This window comes from Scatophagus argus, chromosome 6 (genome assembly GCF_020382885.2).
Source record: "Scatophagus argus isolate fScaArg1 chromosome 6, fScaArg1.pri, whole genome shotgun sequence".
NCBI lineage: Eukaryota > Metazoa > Chordata > Actinopteri > Scatophagidae > Scatophagus > Scatophagus argus.
Window position 1 is genome coordinate 18,334,258 of NC_058498.1, and position 19,700 is coordinate 18,353,957.

The window sequence follows — 19,700 nt, forward strand, 5'->3', positions numbered from 1 at the left end:
TTGGCCTAGGGGTGAAGAGAGTCTGAATGAAGTAAGTGGAATGAGTGAGACAGTTTGAGGTTTGGGTGGGGGTTTAGGAGCTGTTTACCTGTATATATCTACAGATGGCAATAGGTTTATCTCTTCACATACATATTTAGACCAGCCAAACTTGCTGTCATTTACAAAATACTGATGAAGTGGTGCGGAAAATGGATGCGACCTCTAAAACTCTTGAGATATAGTAAACCCAACATAGACAGTCAACATACCTGTCACATTTGCCTTCCTTCGATTTACTTTTTCAGATGTAAATTGAGAACTCTGATTGAAAAAACAAATGATATGACTTCCTAAGTTAATGTTAGTGAAGTTTTAAACTTAAGCAGGCTTTTTATGGGGACATCGCGTGAGGTTTATTTGAATCAGTTTGGGTTGAACTGTCTTTCCCTCCATATAGATCATGTTGAGCGCTTTTTGTGAGGTTTACCTCACTGTAATCTGAGTTTACATTTTCTTTCTTTTTTAAAAATTTCATTTGTGTATAATCAAAATAATGGAAGCACATGTTTCATTTGGGGATGTGTTGTGGTTTTATTGGACTCATTTAGTGACATGTGACCCTGTCATCATCTGTGTTGGGATGATAGTGGGGAAAAAATATCAAATGTCAGGGGCTCCACAGTCTATTTTTGGTTATTACAAAGAAACTCAATGCTATGCTTGAAAATTCCCCTCTCTGTGGTGAATGTTCTCATTGTTTCCTTTAAATTGACCATGCTGTCCACAAAATGCACAAATTATTCCTATATTGCCTGCGTTTGAGTGAATGTGTTTCTGAATTCATGCTTTTTTTAAATGGTCATGACAGTCGAGATGAAGGGTTTGACCAGAGGAAATGTTTCGAGTGTGGCTGTACAACTTGTTCATCCTCTGATCTGGTGGAGAAATAGAATCTGTATGAGTCTGTGTCTCCCGTGTGGCGGCCAGGCACGATTCACTGTTTACCAAGGACATCAACAACCTTCGTTCAATTCATTGAAGTTGACGAGGGTGATGTGTAAAGGACCTTTGACCCTCACCTTTAAAATGGCTCTGTGGGTGTCTGTCTCTACCCGTGTCATGACTGTGGCGAGCGCTGTGACCTCACTGCTGAGTGATGCGCTGCCTGGTGTGAAGACTGAGAACCAATAAACACTCTGCCCTTTTTTACTCCACACTTCAGTCTCGTGCACATTGTTCTGTTTGGGGTGGGGGTGGGGGTGGAGGGGGCTTGTATTGCATCAATTCCAGCTTTTGTCAAGCTGTTATTTAAGTTGTTGCAGAGCAACAGGGATGACCGAGAGCTACTGTAATTGTTGAAAATGGAATCCCTTATTAGTGTTGCTCCTTTATTCCTGAAGTATTAAACAAAAATGTAGATTCTTGAATCAGATAAGAAAGTACCCGTCGACAAATTGCATCAACTCCAGTTACTGTAATTTTCAGTCAGTATTTTTTTATAGTAATGAAATATTACTTGACAAGGCTGCAGTTGGAGTCACATCCATCATAGTACAGATGTTGGAATTTTAATATTAACAAAATGCACGGCTGTGGGTTAATTTGCTGTGAGGAGCCACTAAAGGAAAATAATGTGGAATTTAGAATTTTTGTCACACAGCACCTAGGTGTAAATCTATGTACCAGAATGTAATGAAAATGCCCGGCAGTGTTTTAAACGAACGATGCTGAAATAAAATATTTGGTCAGAGGGAATTAATGATCTGTTTAATTTTCTTATGAATTACAGAGGGAAAGGCATTTTCTGGAATCTATTACTCATACAAGTGAAGCAATCTGAAAAGAAATCATCAGCCTTTGGCTGAACTAGTCAAAAACCTGTTGACGTGCACAAACTGTGACAAGAGGCCGAAGTTTACGGAGCTGTGTTTGAAGGCATCACAAGTGAGGAAAAAAAGCCGCTTCTGTTCTTCGTTTCTCAACTCTGTTCTATACGAAGCCATATATGGACGCACTTAAAGTGTACCACTGCCACCTGGTGGCTACGTGGAGCGCTTACAGGAGGAGGAAGTGTTTCGGAAGTGGACACGGCAGGCCAGAGAAGGAGTCGAAGGAAAAGGGCGGAGGAGAGGGAGCTACCGGGTGTAATCGAGAAAATGATGATCCATCGGGACTTCAAGCAGCAGGGTAGATAAATTTGTGTAGCTGCAATATTGCGGGACTTTAGAGACACTTGGGAGCTACTTTGTGTGCAAGGGCATGCGGCCATAAGGTAAGTGAGCTTGGTGGGCAGCCAGTAAAAACAACAGACGACGTAGTGTTACAGTAGCTAGCTGGTTGCTTTAGCTAACTTACACACTAAGGTGTTCAACGGTCAGCTAAACAGTTAACGCTGTCGCTGTTGTGATAAATATGACCAAATCGCTGTGGAAACGGTGACCCCATATGGCAAATAACGTAGCATTAATCGTTGTAGAGAGCCGTCATTGAGAGGTTTTAGGTGCTTATGCGGTCGCTGCTGGCCAGCCGTTTTCTCACTGGTGTTCAAAAAAAACGGCAGCAACATCATGAAAGACCGATTGTATGGAAGAAACGATTGCCTGCGTGGCCAGACGTGTCTTGAGCTGTATTAAAACCAGCTGAGCCGTTATTTATGTGTGTTAGCACGTCAGTTGCTAGCTTGTTGTCGTAATGTCACAGGTTTGACAACATTAACGTCCACACCGTATGATTAATTAACGACAACGGAGTCAGTTAAGTGCCAGTTAGACGTGGCAGCTGTGTTAACCATCTTCCATAAGCAGAAGCTCACAATATGCGGAGCTGGCATGTAAGGCCCCACGTTTCAGCTCTTTTGTAACTGTGTGTCGCTTTGGCAGGTAGGTGAATTCAGCATGAGGCTCTGCAATTGGAGAAACATCACCGTGGTTTGGTTTGTGGTTGGGTTAGAGCGCCTAAGCGGATGGCTGTGCTGGCTCCAGCACTTCATGTGAACCCTATGCACCACAACGGGACTGCATGTCCATCATCTCCTCACTGAAAACAGTGGATCGAAAACGACAGACTTGCCGATATTCCTTTTCTCAAACTAAATGTGTCGAAGAGGGATGGAGTGTTATTAGCCACCTGAAAAACTGAAGGTTGTATGTTGTATGATATGCTGTACTTAAACACAGCCCAGTCTGTAGCTGCAGCCGCAGTTAAAATAAGCTTTGCTGTTCATTCTTGCACACAGTACACCTTCTGTGCCCGGGTGTACCATTGAGTGTATCATTGGATGTACACACACACACACACACACACACAGAGGAGCCTGTGCAAAGGGCGTGTGTAGGATTTGATGACACCTGGACCTCAGTCCGGACTTCCGTATGGGGGTACACTCTGACACCTTATTTAGTTTTCAAGTACATGTTCGTGCAAGTTCCTCATTGGAAAATTTACGTGTACCTCACTTTGTAGATTAATTATAAATTATAATGTGAAGATAGTAGTTGTTAGTTACTGAGTAGAAAGAGAGTACTTCACTGCTGAATTAAACATTTAATGACTAGAGTGGGAAAATCAGGTAAATGTACCTAAATTAACATTAGTTTATTAGGATATGAAATTTTCTTTCATTCAGTTGGACACACAATTTTCAGACACAGTTTATGCAGTGTAGTTTACTTGTCAGTGTTCATGTGTCCATCATCGTCTGCTGCTGTCTCTCCATTGTGCCTAAGTTTGCTGTGGGATCTGAGGAGGGGGGCATACAAGCTAAACAACATTATGTTTTCTTTCACCTGCACCTGTACACCTGTGCTTGCGTCACATGGCACTGATCATCAGACCCCTGCTATAACAGTAGCATAGCTCCTTTAAAGATGAGGGCGGTGTGCAGCAAGTGAGCGACAGTGAGTGGCAGAGGGTGGTGGTGAATACTAGTGGTGCAGAAGGAAAGGTTAGCAATACATTGTTGGAAATAAGCTTACATTTAACGTTGTATTCAGGACTTCACTCAAAATGTCCTCGGCAACATGACCCGGCGACGCCGATGGCCTACATCATCCTGATGAAGTTACATATGCTGGACAGGCGTCAGCTGTGCTCCAGTACTGGGTCATCGTCTGCCCCAAGGGGAAACGAACAAGAGGACTGGCAAATCGATCAGTTTTCTCTCTACATATTATTAACTGTCCACTTTTTATCACACTCCTCCTTCTCTTAGTTTACTCCTGTCGCCACTCCTCCTCTCCCCTCCTCCTTTTCTTATTTGTGTTTCTCTCCTTCCAGGTGACTGCCTGTTTGCACAGTCTGTAGTTCCAGGATAAAGACAGCAAAGCTCTGGCTCTTCAGAAGAGTTTGTCTGAGAGGACAGGCGAGAGGACTGGCATTGACGACGTTGTAGGGGCCATGTATCTGGGGTGAGGGGACATCGCTTTGGGGGACATACACAACGTTGGGTGAGGGGAGGGGAGGGGCCGGTCGGTGTGGAGATGAAGCTCAAACAGCGCATGGTGGTGCTGTGTGCCGTGCTCCTCCTGCTGGGCCTGGCCAAGATCTTCCTGCTGGATGGAGGAGAGGGCTCCGCAGCCAGCCGAAGGGACCTCAGAGCGTTTCGCAAGGTCTGGGTGCCAGTCAGTTATTTTCACTTTCAGCTTTAAAGGAGAAGTAAAAACAGCAGTACTGTCACTGGAGAGATTAATGCGATGAAGTAGGATGAGCTAGTATGAAGTCATACTCAACAGTGGGAGTGAGCATTTGACAGACTTGTATACAACCATATAATAACACAGAATGCTGTTATCATCCACCCGTAACAGATGGAGGCAGGCCTTTCTTTGTCTCGGGGAGCTCAACTTTCCCACACCCTCCAGTCTCCCTGGGAGATAGCTAGCCAGTGGGTAGGCCCGCGAGAGGTGTACCCTGAGGACACCCCAGAGCTGGCTGCTGTGCTCACCTCCCTCAGCACTGCCAGGATAGAGCGGGCAGATGTGGGCTATAAGGGCACACAACTTAAAGCTCTGCTGGTGCTGGATGGGGGACAGAAAGTGGTCTTCAAACCCAAGAGGTCAGATTTGTTAATAATAGCATTACCCACTTGTATTTTATGCTAGAGAGTGCTTCAGTTTTCTTAATTTGATCTTCTCCACCTTTCCTCAGGTATAACCGAGACTACATAGTTGAAGGCGAGCCATATGCAGGCTATGATAGACACAACGCGGAGGTGGCTGCTTTTCACCTGGACAGGTGTGTAACTATTGAAGTGTCTAACATGTATCTCCTTCAGTTTGTTAATGGAAAACTACTGTGTAATAATATTCTGGTGTCATGTCCTGTTGGTCTGTCCTCTCTGCAGGATCCTGGGGTTCAGGAGAGCACCTCTAGTGGTGGGAAGAAACGTTAACCTGCGAACAGAAATTAAACCTGTGGCCACAGACCAGCTACTGAGCACCTTTCTCATGCAAGGTCAGTATCAGTCCATACTTTCGTTATCTCTCATATTTCTCAAATAACTTTCTACTTGGAATTTTGTGTTTTTCAGATGTCTCAGAGTGAGAGTGTGATTTTATTGTATGAATAATTTCCCAGTCTTTTGATTCATCCGTCCGCTTTCATCTAACTCGGATCTCGGTTTTCATTCTCTCTGTCTCACTTACTGTCCTGGTTTGTTTTCTTTTGTTGTGTTTTTTTTTTCTGGCTTTCTCAGTCAACTCACCAGACCAGGTGCACCCTACCAAGTTCTGTTTGATGAGGGTGTGGTACCATACAGGTTATACAATATAATCTAAATGTCAATACAACATGATTACATCTCCATAGATGGAGAACTTTCAATATACTTCTTGTTTGTTTGGGTTTCTATCGTATTTCAAGCTATATGGATGAAAATATATGATGAACTCATGATAATACAATATCCGTGCAATAAAAACTACCCTTCTCTAAGGGGAACTCCAGCAGTTTTACTCTTAAAGGTCTAGGGACTAATGCTCCTCCCCTGAAAACAGTTATATCTTATGTGGCTTTCTGAAGTGTGAGAAAATAACCCTGATGATGTAATCTGAGCCTGTTTTCTCGGCTTGGTGCTGGAGGCCACACATTTATTTCAGAAAGCCTGCATCACAAACTGGAGACATGGGGCTTGAAAGACATGGGGATTTACTTGGCACAGAGCTTTTAATGATAAGATCTTATTGGTGACATTACAGGAAATGTGGGATTCAGGAGTTTCTAGAGCTTGACCCATACTAGGGACAAAAATTCAGGTCTGCTGGTTTCATTGTGACCGTTCATCTCTTTTAACTGGATTCTCCCTTTCAGACTGTTTCAGAGACTGATTCAATTCTGCCATTGTTTTTTAGGTGTCATTTGTTGTCAAGCTCTCATTTGAGTAGACAAGTGGCAATATAAATTTCTCCTCAATCTGATATTTTTCTCTTCTGATAATGTCGCTGCAGCTTTCCCTTAAATATCAGTGCTTGTATGTGGCCATTACAGGTAATATTGCAGATCATCAGGATCAGGTTTTTTATTTTTGCATCAATATGATGATGTTTCTCCTTTTATCCATATACTCAGTGCAGCTTGACTACAAACTGGTCAGATCTTCTAGCTTCAAGTAAAGATGAAGAGCAGGCTACAGAGGTCTGGTAAACTCACTTCTCTTGAACTCCACACCACTGCAGAGTTTCTGAGGATCCTTAAAATGTCTAAAATCTGATATCAAATTTGTCCTTAAAATGTCTAAAATTCTATTTTTGTCTTCTATATTGATTAGATTGTGAAGTTAACGTATTAACTTATAACGTCATGCTGTAGCAAAACTGCGTCTCTTCTCGCAAAAAACATAGCTACTTGTAGAAGTAATATGATAAACTGTTTCTGTTAATATTCAATATTCTTCTTATGCTTTATACTTTTTGTTGCCAGTATGGATGTGAAATAGGTCTTAAACTGCATAGTGCATAGTGGACTGCATCGTAGGTCTCAAAAATTCTTAAATTTAGTTTGTTTAAACTTTTTTTTTTTGTTTGTTTTGTAACTTTTAAACTTGTAGTCTGCTGACTCAGTTGACATCGCTTGAGGACATTCGTTGTACAGCTGCCTCTGGAGCCACAGAAGGCTTGCCACATGTGCAGTAGTGCTCCCCAAGATCTGCAAAAAACATTTGATCTTTAAAGTGGATGGAGTTCCCCTTTTTTATGTTGCAGCAGCACAAGGATGGAAAAAAGTACAGAAAAATAAAAAAAGAGGTGGAAAAATAGAAGAACAAAAAATAGAAATAAAAAAATTGAACTGAAATTGAACTCAGGACTACAATGCAACAGTATATATACAGCATTAGTGTTAGAATAGCAACTGTTGATGCTATTTTGATTTGAGACCTTTTCAAGCAAAAACCACAAGCATTTGATCTTTCCAACTTCTTTAATGTGCCAATGTGCTGTTTTTCTTCTACATTATAGTAAAAGTGATATTTTGGAGGTTTGAACAAGGCATTTGACAATGTCAATTTAGATAGACCAAACAATTGATGGATTAATAATAATTAAAAAAGGACTGACATATGAAATAAATGTGTTATTTCATATGAAACGAAAATTAGTTTTAACTGTCAAATTTAGCCTTGCATCAGTTGCAGACTTGTGACCCAATGAAAATGATGTTTACGCAATGTGTCTCTAGTAATATATACACAATATTAAACATTTTGTCACTTGATGGTTGTTCTGTTAGGTGCTGCACTCATGGAAAATTACTCCCTTCAAGCACTACTTCACTTTGTGACTTGTTGTCCTTGAAGTTAAAACAGCACAGAGATATTTCTGTTAAATGTGAAGTTAAGATGGAAAAGATATGAATGAGTTGCAAGTTGTTGTCCCTTTATGCTACACAAGAGAAACTATTTTTTACAGTGAAACGCAGACGATGAGTTGAGGAGCCTCAGCCAGAGGAAAGAAGCTGCTCTGTGGTCTGACAGTACAGCAGAGGATACTTCTGGATATCCATGCAATCTATTGACGTAAACAGTCACTGTAGCCCCCGTGTGTTTGAGTCATCTGTTCGGAAGACTCATTGTGTTCATGTTACTTCATTGTTTCCCTCAGAGATGTTAGTAGATGGCTAAGAAATGCCATGTTAGAAACCCTTTTGAAACGACATGGTGGAGTGAATTTTCATGGGTACCTTGTTCTCTCTCTCTCTCTCTCTCTCTCTCTCGCTCTCTCGCTCTCTCTCTCTCCAGGTAATAATACATGTTTCTATGGGAAGTGTTACTACTGTCGGGAGAGTGAGCCAGCGTGTGCAGAGGGAGAGATAATGGAGGGGTCAGTAACCCTTTGGCTGCCGGACGTGTGGCCATTGCAGAAACACAGGCACCCCTGGGGACGCACATACAGAGAGGGGAAACTGGCCAGGTGGGTGTCGAGTTTGAATAAAGTAAGGACCTCTATAGTCGTCGCAAAAGTTTTTAAAGTGAGGGAAAGTCCCCTGACTTGGTTAAATTGTTGTTGATGTTTATCAAAAGTACATGGAAATGATGGTATTTGCAGTTAGTGGTTTTAAACAGACTGGTCGTTATTTTCAGTAATGACATTCCACCTACTTCATAATTCTGAGATAAGCTTCCAGGGTGGGAGGGCACCTGATGGAGAGCTGACTTATCACTCTGTGCTCACAAGCTGTCCATCATAATGTTCTGTGGTGTCAGTGTGGGTAGCAAAGCTGCGATAGATGCAACCTCGGACTTAATAATGGAATTTGAATACCACTGAATTTATGGCATTGAAATGTTTTACTTTGATGAACATTAATCCTAATTCATGGGCTTTTCAGTGAGTAATAACTGCATTTTCAAAAAGTTTTATTCATAAATTCTGAAATAAAATTAAATGATCATTATTAAAAAAAAATTAAGTCACAAAGTTAATTATTCATAGTGAATCAGTGAATTAAAAAAAATGAAAGACTCAGGCTGCAAAGCAAACTGCTTCTTTTTCATCTTCCTCTTCTTCTGTTATAGGCAGAATGGCTGCTTCCATGAAATGACTGACATAAACATTTGGCCTCCGTGCACCACCACATTGAATTTGAAATTAAAAACTCACAATGTGACCAAAGTGAAGACTTGCAGCTTTAAATCAAGGCTTTGACAAAAGCGTGGCATCAACCATTTAGGAATTTTGGTGGCTCATAAATGATGGGACAAATGGCTGACAAGTAGTTTCCTGGCTAGGTGTGACCTGTTCCCTCATTAGTCCATGACAGATCAAGTCCCTGTGAGCGAGTTGGCTCATAGGGGTCATTAATTCCTAAATGGCTACACAGTTTTTTCAAATGCCTCAAGTTAAAGCTGAAAGTCTTCACTTTTCTCACACCTTCAGTGTTTCAAATTCAGCATGGTGTTGCACAGAGGCCAAATGTATAATGTATAATATATAATATATAATAATGCATATATAATATAGATACAGCGGGATCATCAACACAGAATTTGCCTTGATCATGACAGTTCACTTTAATTCAGTGGTCATGAAATATGAAGCAAAAGCTGGCTTTACTGAAGAACTGAGGAGTGGCTTTGGACAGAATTTCTTTTGTCTTTAAATCTTATTCAGCTTTGTTTCGCTGAGGACGGTGCACCTGCTGAGTTAAAGCTGAATATCTACGCATACCAGCTCGGCAATATTGATGCTCCCAGATCCAGTTTTTCTCTTGCAAAAGTTCATATACACTTTGAATGCAGAAACTTAGAGATGGGGACCCAGAACTCTTCAGGTCAGGCAGGGACTTTTTAAAGTTTACTTAACCAGAGTATGTTTCACATTGGGATCCTGTTCATTATTGTGGAAGAAATTGTAAATGATGTGAACAAACAGAGGCCAGAGAACATAATCACAAACACTCTGAGAGTAGTCAGTGATTTAAGAAACTGCTAGGAGCAACCCTGAGGAAGGTGGAGACAGAAACTTTGATCTTAGTGAGCGGGTGTGGATGACGCAGTTGCTGGCTATGGTACGGTCTTTTAAATGCCGTGATTGAATGATGAATAATGAATATTGTTTTATGTAATGAATATATAGATTTCAAGGCATACTTTAAAAGATGTTTAAAAGGTCTACCTGTGCAGTAGCCTGTTTACATGCTGAAAGCTGTTTTATCTGCTGTATTTACCATGCCGGTCATTTTAGTACTTAAACTATTTGATATTGATGAGCGTAAAACCTTTTGAAAAGGGAACTTCACCCCCAGTGTTGCAGCTCAAGCCAAGAGGCAGGCGTGGGCGATGAAGAATACATGCACCTCATTCCCTCTGGTTGCAATGACAAGTGTGAAAAGAGGGGGCATGTGTTGCAGTCTAAAGCGAGCGAGAAGATGGAGACTGTGAAAGTGCTCTTACCGTTTGTGTGATCATTCTGCTGATGGAAGTTTGTGATAGACCCAAGTCATCACTGCTGCATTATTACATTTTTTCCAGTTGTCAAATATTTTAATGTTGTGATCACTTTGTCTGGTGTTAAAGTGTTGGGTGGGAGATGTGAGTACATTTCTGCTAAGATCAACCACAAATATGATCCCTGCAAGGTCTAATCTGTGGTGTTTGATTAACTCAGTGTCATGCAGTGATGGGAAAATATTTCTCATTTTCCTCTTAAGGGCTGAGATGCTTTGTGAATAACTTTTCTCTTTACCAGGATCTGGTCTTAACTCTAAGGGGAGAGTCTTGGAAAACATAACAATTCTGAGAGTTTTCTCAGAATTTGATCACTAGGAGCAGCTCTTTGCATTAGGAAGCTTAATAAAAACGGTCCCCGCTCTTTTAATTCATGGAGAGAAATGCCTCCTCACATATTTGTGTGTAGTGGCACATTATTTTAAAAGAGTTCCTGGACATAAAGACAGTGGTTTGCACTTATGTGTATGGTAAAGCATTTATTGTGTGTGTATTTTAACCATCCAGATGGGAGTATGATGAGAGTTACTGCGAAGCGGTGAAGAAAATGCCTCCATATGATGCAGGGCCGAGGCTGCTAGACGTCATCGACACAGCCATATTTGATTATCTCATTGGTAATGCAGACCGGCATCACTATGAGAGTTTCCAGGACGACGGCGGTGCCAGCATGCTCATCCTGCTCGACAACGCGAAAAGGTAAGTAAGTCAAGTGAAGGATTTTAAATACCAACATCAGTCCTTTATTTGTAAGTTAACATTGAGAAAAGCCACTTGTCCACTTAACTGGAAATGTCAAGACTGTTTGTGTGCTTGCAAATGGGTAATTTGACTTCACTTTTTATGGCAAGCATAGCACTTTGCTACATTTCCGGTTGTATCCACTAGAAGTGGGCTTCCCAAAGTTGACCCATCATAAGGAACAGATTGTCCCGTTAGTTCTTTCTAGTGAAAAAAAAAAAAATTAGTAATCTAAATTAGAAATCTAAATCCCCGGATTGTCTAACTGTGTCGTCGTTTTTGGTTTATTCTAGTCTACACTGAGGACGGCAGTAGGTTATTTGTGACAGTAATCAGTTGCAGTTTGTCGAATTTTTTGTTGGTTTGGACATGAGGGCTCAGTGTTGTGAGGTGTATGTCCTGACAAGCACTTCACTTAGACTTAAGGTGTTGTTTAATATACCAGTAGTATACCAGTATTCTGATCATGTAACACAGTGTAACACAGAGTAACAGTATTTTTACTTAGTTATATTATCCTAGTATTCTTAGTATCCATCCCTCAAAACAACAACCTGATGCTCTTGAAGAAGTTTTCCTTTTTTTTTAATCTCATATTTGAAATTGAACTTTCACTTCCAGTTTGATTTTCCAGCATCCCCATCTCTTTCTAGAATTCACTTATCAGCACTGAAACTACTTTATAATCAACTCTTCCGTGAAGTGAGGACACTGAGCTCTTTGAAGTTTTATTGTTTTTGGTTATCAAAACCAACAGTGGAAACTTTTCAGCCTGGTTAACAGTATTCAGGAATTGGATGATGCTCAGTACTAAGAGTACTAATTGAGTACTAAGAAAATAAGGAAATAAAGGCAGAGTAACAGGTCCAGAGTAACCGACACCACCCACATACAGGGTTATAAGTGATGATTGAAAGGAATGACATTTGCTTAAGTCTTTACATTGTTTTTCAGCTGTATATTAAACCTTTAAGTGATGTAATTGAGGAACCATTTTTTTTATTATTGATTTTATTGTTTTTATAGGAAAAAAAACTCCCAGTTAATATTTAGACCTTGCAGCCAGTCCAAATCCATTTTTGACATAGCCAGATTGATTTTAGAAATTCTGGGCTGGTGTTTTTTTTGGCACAAATCAAGGATCGCTGTTTGGGAAGAAAGTGGCTTTTAAGTTCAGCCAGAAAGCAGCATATTTTTGCTCGCTGCTTCCAAGAGCTGAGTCATTTTCTAATCATCAACGTCACATTACGCTCCCATTAGGGTTGGACGACAAACTGAACACTGACCAAAACCAGACATCGTCAGTCTCTCTTCGGCCGAGTCAAAGTCATGCCTGTGTGATCAGGAAATTATTTGCTTCAGACAGGCTGTTGTCTTCTGCTTTAGGATTTTTAAGATTTTTCTTTTCAGCATTTCTGTTTTATTCCAATAATGACAGCTGGAGAGAGACAGGGAAGAGAGAGGAGATGACAGGCAGCAAAGGGCTCAATACAGGCTGCTCTGCCAGGCGAACTACCACACCACCTGTGCATCTTTAAAGCAGCTGAAAGTAAATCATTGAATCACACCTGACTCAAGTAACAACTCATTGCGTGCTTTGCGTTCGTTTATACGTAGTGTCAGCTGGTAAATCGCAAGTGCCCAGTCTAACTCATACAGACAGAACCACTGCCGATTTTGACAGAAGTAGCTGGCGCCTGTGGGTACAGAAAAGAAACAGCTGGTACAGAAAAAAGCATGCAGGTTGTGTGGGCAAACTTTGACGTCATTAAATAAATTGTGTTGGAAAATAGCCGTGGTTAAGAGGAAATGTCAAAAATTTGTTCCATCACACACAGCCACATCATGCAAAATAATGGGCATGGCCAAGAAGATTTGGAGACTTGACCTGTGCATGGTAACAGACAGTGTCATAGTTACAGAGCTAGAGGCAATCACTTTTAACCATGCTAATACAGATCTTTAAATTTAAGATCCAAAATAACCTAGAAAATAAATAATATTGTGGCCTTTTACACTATGTCCCACTTGATCTTGGTCTCTATGTTTTCAGCTTGTCCCAAAAGCAGTTTGAAAAGTAGTCAACTGTTTCGTATCCATTCGTTAATAAAAAATATTAATGCTTTTGCCAGATGCTTGTCATTCTAATTTCAAACCTGAAGGCTTCTCAAAGGAGCATGTTAGATAACAGTCAGGCAACCAAAAAAAAATCCTCTGCAGCGTTTACGCAGCTGAAGTAGGAGCTCTCTCTCCTCTAGTTCAGTGGATGGTGCTGTCAACTGTAATTTTTAAACCTTTTAATCCCCCCCCCACCCCCACCCCCCCATGTGCAGCTTTGGGAACGCAGCTCTGGATGAGCGAAGTATCCTTGCCCCACTTTATCAGTGCTGCATGTGAGTAATCAGAAATCAGAAACTGATCAAATCTCAATTCTTGATCAAATTTTGTATCGCTTTATACTATAAATCCTTTCCTTTCTTCTTTCCCCTTCAGGGTTCGTGTGTCCACGTGGAACAGATTAAACCTGCTGAGAAATGGAGCTCTCAGTTCAGCCATGCGACAGGCACTGGAATTCGACCCCATCCACCCTGTCCTGGCCGAGCCACACCTTGCGGCACTGGACAGGCGTCTCTCTGGAGTCATAGCAACTGTCAAGCAGTGTATGGAGGCACAGGGCCCCGACAACACTCTAATAGAGGACCGAATGAACCTCCCACATCCCTAGAAATGAGGGACAGGAGAAAACAGAGGAAGAGGAACAGCCAGAACTTAACTTCCCTGAGCCTGGAGAAGAGGAAGTAGATGAGCCCTGGCGTTCGAGAACGAGACCCAGAGTGAGTAAATGGATCAGCGGGGTGGAACAAAGACTGTATATTTATTCTCTGATAAGACCGGAGCGGTTCTCTAAAAGGAATCACTGGATTCAAACTGGTGTCACCTTCAACTACATTAACTTTCTCAGGACTGTTGTACACTATAGGACAGACTCTACTGTGAGAACCTCTCCATCTGATACTACTGGTTGTGACGGTACTCCTGCCTTGTGCCAAATTCTCCTTCCCAGTCCAACTTTTCCGTAGGACTCGGCTAAAGAGGAAGGATGAAAATCGGAGAAATGTAGGCAGTCAAAGGAGCCAGAAGGAAGGGCGGTATGAATGAGCCACCAATTTCTCAGTGAAAGACATTGTGTTTCAGGCTGTTTGGAGTTTACAGTCCAAGAGACTGAAAAGTAATTCCCTGTTGAATTCGCAGGACATTAAATCCATTTTAGAATTGAAAATGTTTTGGATTTTGTTTTTTTCCTTGAAGTGAAATTGAACTTTGATTGAAAGGAAAAGAGAATGAACTCAGCCCTGCCCTGATCATTGTGTACATATTTAACTCAGTAGTGACGCAGAATTATGAGACGGAAGAATATAAATTTGTGGATTATAATGATAATAAATAAACTTACGTGTGTGCGTGTGGGGAAGACTGCCGTAAAAGAGAAAGCTACTGACATGACAGAAGTGAGGAGACACAGAGTTCATGTGTGTGGATTCATCTTCTGCATTAAACTATGATCTATTTATTTGTGGTTTTCTTTGTCATCTTTTCCCCATGTGTTCACCATTCACATCTACTATGAAAAAAAGTGTTTAGTTTGATGTGGTGCAGTGTTCATGTTGGTAGGGGGTTTCACTTCAGTCTTACTTTTAGTCGGCCAGATGTATTTGTTTTAGTCAGATTGGATCCGAGATGCATTTACAGGTCATATCTGGAACGCAACGGTTATAGTTAACATTTCGTTTATAATGAGTACATTTCAACACATAATTCAGCTCACTTTCTGTAAAACTTTGCTTTAATCTTTCCAAATTTGACTTGCTTCTCATGCACTAAATTTAGCCCAAATTTAAGGCAGTAGTAACTCTTTTTAGCCACGTATTCATCAGAGGTGTGATTACCAAAGGCCATTCCCGTTACTGGAGATTGTCTCAAATGAATTGTGTGCAATGGACTGTCTGTGCTTCACCGTCTGCTTTCGGCCTTCGGAATAGAGTAAAGGTTAAGTTTGTTTGTGTCATCTGAAGATTTAAAGAGCCGGTACCAATACAGTTTTCACATCGCAACAAAGCAAAATGATGCTTGAGGTGTAGGCAGGTGTTTTCAGTAGTGGTTTGCACCCTTGTGATTCAGTCACAACACATCCAGCTGTCTTAAGTTCTGCTCCTCCGGTGTTGTATAGACTACTGAACTATAAGCAGACACAGGATGTCTAAATGTTACCTTTTTTTACCTTGCACTTTACATGTGAACAAACTTTAATCCTCAGTTGTGCAGTTGGGTTCACATTATGTTTGCACACCAGAGGTGCAGGGTTTTATCAAAAGGATGTGTGTGGGCTGCTGATGATTAACCGATAGCACTTTTCTTCCACAAACTCAAACTTTCCTAATCCTTTTGCTCTTGATGTCTGACTGTCACCTGAAATTGAAATACCCAGCTTGTCCAAAAGACTCACGTCTTCTGAATCTGATATATACCTTCAGTTAATAAATATGTACTTGTGAATAGATTTAAGTTTTGTTACAGTACTTTTGGGGATGGATTTCCCCATTTGAGTGTGTGCTTCTGTTACAGATCATCTTTCACCACAGGAGTTTATTACTTGGCTTTTTCATCATCTTGTTTGTTAACTCCGGCAGTGGTGGTATCATGGCTACAGCGTGTATGATCTTATTTATGGTTTGAGTGATTTTTTTCTTCTTTTTTTTTTTTACAGGGGAAGCTTAACTGTGAAACCACGTGGCCAGTCCCCCTTTCCCACATGCAGATGTTCACTCTCAGCTGCCTGTGTTTTTTTGCTGTCACATCCAGCCTCTCTGTGTTTGTTTGTTTAAGAGGCCAGATGATGTAGGACACCTGCTTTCGTTTAGACTAAGCAGGTGTTTTACTTGAGACGTGTACCAAAACACTGAAACTTTGAAAACTTGCAAACCACAGTTTTAATCATGTCACGGCATGTTCGGTCATGCCAAGAGTAAATGTTGAATGTACCTCTACACATTTGAGTGTCCTGGCACAGTATCTTCATATTGTGTTGACATTCACCCATCATGTCCCTGTTTTTGATCACAGAATTTATGTGACTCGGGCAGTCAGAAGCTTTGAACAAAGTGGGTAAGAGTACCATAAGAGTGCAATGGCAGTACTATATTACCATATTTCTGTGTATCATAGACACTAGGTGTCCCTCTAGGATAATTTGTATACATTATGTTATGTTATAGATATTATCTAAGATGATCAGAATACCACTGAGTATCATGTAGTCACTTGTCACTGAATATGACACATACATATGTGTGTGTGGGAGAAAAAGTTTGACGTAATGACCAGTGACTCACTACAAGTAAATAATACCCACTGTCCATCACATGTTCTGTAAAGTAAGGCAATGACACTAATGTCTCTGAATAAGAAAGCTACTACAGTAATATTAGTTGTGGTAATGACATGGTTCTCTCTAAGTCAACACAAGCCCTGCTAGCAGGATGCTCCAGTCCTGCGCTGATGTGCAATTTATTTTGTTGTTTATTTTCATTATATACTGCTTAATTCACTACCACACAAGATGGTGTATTTTATGATTGCCTCTGTTCTTTGCTACCTTAGCATGTATGCAGTTGTTAGGGCTATCAGGAGAAAGTGGACATGAAAAGTAACGGAATTCACTGTAATGAAAGAGCTTCCATTTTTGCTGCTCAACAGCTGGTTACTTTAAAGACTGATGGACGTGACTGTTTCATTGAATCAAGTAACCGAGGCTGACTCATTATTTAATCTGCATATATGAGGGAGCATTTTTAAAAAAAAACCTTATTGCCGAACGACCACTTTTGTTTTTGATTTCCTAGAAACAAGATATGGCTCACCTTCTTCAGTGGGTTCGTGTCTGTCCCCACACCCTTTAATGAATCTTATGGGAACATGACTGTGATTGAAGTGTACACTAAGTGGGCGTTTTCACTCAGTTTGTGTACCAGCATTACGTTGAATCGCTGCGGCAGAGCACACTATCAACCAATCAGCTCTCAGTGCGCCGGTTTCAGTCCAGCATCTCCCTGTGTGTGTTGCACGGGTTCGCTGCAGCCCCCCCACCCACACACAAACGCACAAACAAAATAAAGAGTAGATCACGAGTAGCTTCTTTCCAGTCACTCCCCTCCCATCATTTTGCCCACGTTAAAAGCCTCGCTGAGCTCCTGGAGGGCACTCAGTGCACTGATGGAACGGAGGAAGATCGATGCTGACGGTTGCCGCGCGGTGCAGCGGAACAAGCGCGTGAGGAAGCTCGCGGTGGTCGTCGTCTTGCAGAACCTGCTGGTGGCCGCGTGCCTGGCGGCCACGCTTTTCGTTTACTGGGAAGCTCAGGGATCGGTGAGTAGCCGAAGCTGTTAGAGGTGTACCGTAGAGAGGACGTGATGAGCAGTGATGTGCACGCTGAACACTTGGCTGTCGCTCTGTCATTCTGAGCACAGGCTGCGGATGTTTCAACAAACTGTTACTTTGTACATCAGTTAGCTGCAACATGTCATGCATGCTGGAAATGTAAAAAAGGACTTGAACACGGATGATGATTTAAAACCGCAACGTGAAACACCGCTGCGGCTTTATTTCGGTGTCTGAACACAATGGAAAACAAAAGAAAGAAAGAAAGGGCTGATTGTTCAGTGAAGAACTCCTTACTTGCAACTGGAGGGTTGTTAATAATGGTCACTTTGTTATAATTATATATATATATGTGTGTGTCTTTATGTGCTCTGTCTTAAGCAGCAAATGTTAGCAAATGCATCCATACATACATTAAAATTTTTTGTGGGCCTAGCTTAATTTCCTGCGTGTCTTAAAGCCGATGCTTTAGTGTAATTATCACCCAAGTGCATACAAAATATAAAACACGTATGTTTCAGTTAGTTGCTTCTTTGCCCACTCTGTATGGAAACGTATTCTGTGAGTGGAAATGTCTGGGCCAAGCGTGCTCTTAGTGGGCTCACCAGGATGCTTGAGCTTGCACTGAACTTCCCTGTGAGGACGCGTTCTCATACAGAAAATCTGCTGGTGTTAAGAGAGCATCACTAAATTGGAGAATTCATATTCACACAGTTACTGACGGGGTGTCACAGTGGATCTTCCACATATTTAACTGTCTGCTACTTGTACTTGTGGCTTTCAGTCTTAATATTATTATTTATTAAAGTTTGCTTGAGCGACAGAGCAGAGCAACAGAAATGACCCTATTTATAAGTCAGCCAGGAGTCTCTCCAGATATTCCATGACCTGGATGACTGATTAATTGCATAGACTTATCTGCACAGTTACTGTATGATGATCATCTTAATGACTAACAGTTGTTCTACATTTAGGCTCTGATGTTTATCACTGCAATGCTACTCTCACTACAGTAATTAATCAGACGTGAAAGTGAGACTTTCCCTAGTTTCTCTCAGCTCGCCTATTTTCACACCATGCTGCTTAACCACTGTATCAAACAAACAAGCGTTGTGCTTCCCAGAGTTGAACATCAGGGGATCAAAGGGCAGAGCTGAGTGACCTTTCAAAAAAAAAACACTGCGACATTTATAATGTCAGACTCATAAAGACAGTGAAAATCAACTAAGATCGGGAAAGCTAGAGGGTACATAAACAAAGCCACCAGTTTTCTAATGTTACTTTGTGTCTTTTCTTGACAGACTTTTGAAGATGTACACATAAAGTTTGTGACCATTGGAGGTGAGTAACCAAAACACAGTCTTTATTTTCTGTTCCTGATCTTCATCTTTATATCAATCTGTTCAAGATGCAAGCAAAATGAGTTTTCTCACTATCTTTTCCCCCTGTCTGTTTCACCTTCCAGACAAGACAAAGAACGGAATGCTGAAGCTGGGTGGCACTGCCAGCAGAAATAACATGGAACTTGATGTCAACAATACGATTTATACCAACTGCACTGGACCCTACATTTTGTACATGGACGTATGTTACAAGAGCATGCAGGAGCAACAGGAGGCCACGGGAACGCTGGAGCTGCGAGTGGCTTGGAGTACAACCCCTGTCTACTCTGTCAACCTGACTGCTTCACGTGAGGTCTGCAGGGGGCTCCAGAGTATAGCCTACCTCAAGGTGAAGGAGGGAGCCAGTCTGCACTTGAACTGCGAGAATGGGTTCAAGATTAAGAATATAACTGTGGGCCTGAGCTACCTGCTGGGGAGACGGTGTGAGTTCTGATGAGAGCCAATTAATGCTCTTTGAAGAAAAACGCCAGAGCCGACTGGAATGAGGAGGGGAGCTCAGTGCTCGTGTTCCTGTGCCGCTGTGGGAACAGACACACTAAGCAGGACTCACACTGTTGGCATGAGTTGTTTTTGACATAATGTTTATCACCGCGACTGGAGTTTCACTGTCAGCAAGAAATCTCAACAACCTCTGCGTGGTCTGGGGCAAGAGCAAATCAAATGATTTTGGTGGTGGCAATACACAATTCTCATTTTGTAAA

The 19,700-nt window shown here is 41.4% G+C and overlaps 1 protein-coding gene across 3 annotated transcripts; it reads left to right on the forward strand.

Moving 5' to 3' along the window:
• Positions 1-1,965: 1,965 nt before the first annotated feature.
• Positions 1,966-14,732, forward strand: fam20b (FAM20B glycosaminoglycan xylosylkinase). 3 transcript variants are annotated; one of them, XM_046391315.1, is made up of 9 exons: positions 1,966-2,254; positions 4,258-4,589; positions 4,788-5,035; positions 5,128-5,214; positions 5,324-5,433; positions 8,213-8,384; positions 10,928-11,119; positions 13,495-13,554; positions 13,655-14,732. In XM_046391315.1, the coding sequence occupies exons 2-9, from the start codon at positions 4,461-4,463 to the stop codon at positions 13,884-13,886; spliced, it is 1,230 nt and encodes a 409-aa protein (XP_046247271.1). In that variant the 5' UTR covers positions 1,966-2,254; positions 4,258-4,460; the 3' UTR covers positions 13,887-14,732. The 3 variants fall into 3 exon arrangements, with proteins under 3 accessions (XP_046247271.1, XP_046247272.1, XP_046247273.1); XM_046391316.1 differs by having other exon boundaries at positions 1,966-2,169; XM_046391317.1 differs by lacking the exon at positions 1,966-2,254 and adding an exon at positions 2,282-2,861.
• The last annotated feature ends 4,968 nt before the right edge of the window (positions 14,733-19,700 follow it).

Excerpts from the sequence above, each read along its gene's own strand:
- fam20b (XM_046391315.1), top strand. The coding sequence starts at position 4,461 with ATGAAGCTCAAACAGCGCATGGTGGTGCTGTGTGCCGTGCTCCTCCTG. Across the intron at positions 5,036-5,127 it reads GTGGTCTTCAAACCCAAGAG|GTATAACCGAGACTACATAG; the intron begins GTCAGATTTGTT and ends ACCTTTCCTCAG. Across the intron at positions 8,385-10,927 it reads AGAGAGGGGAAACTGGCCAG|ATGGGAGTATGATGAGAGTT; the intron begins GTGGGTGTCGAG and ends TTAACCATCCAG.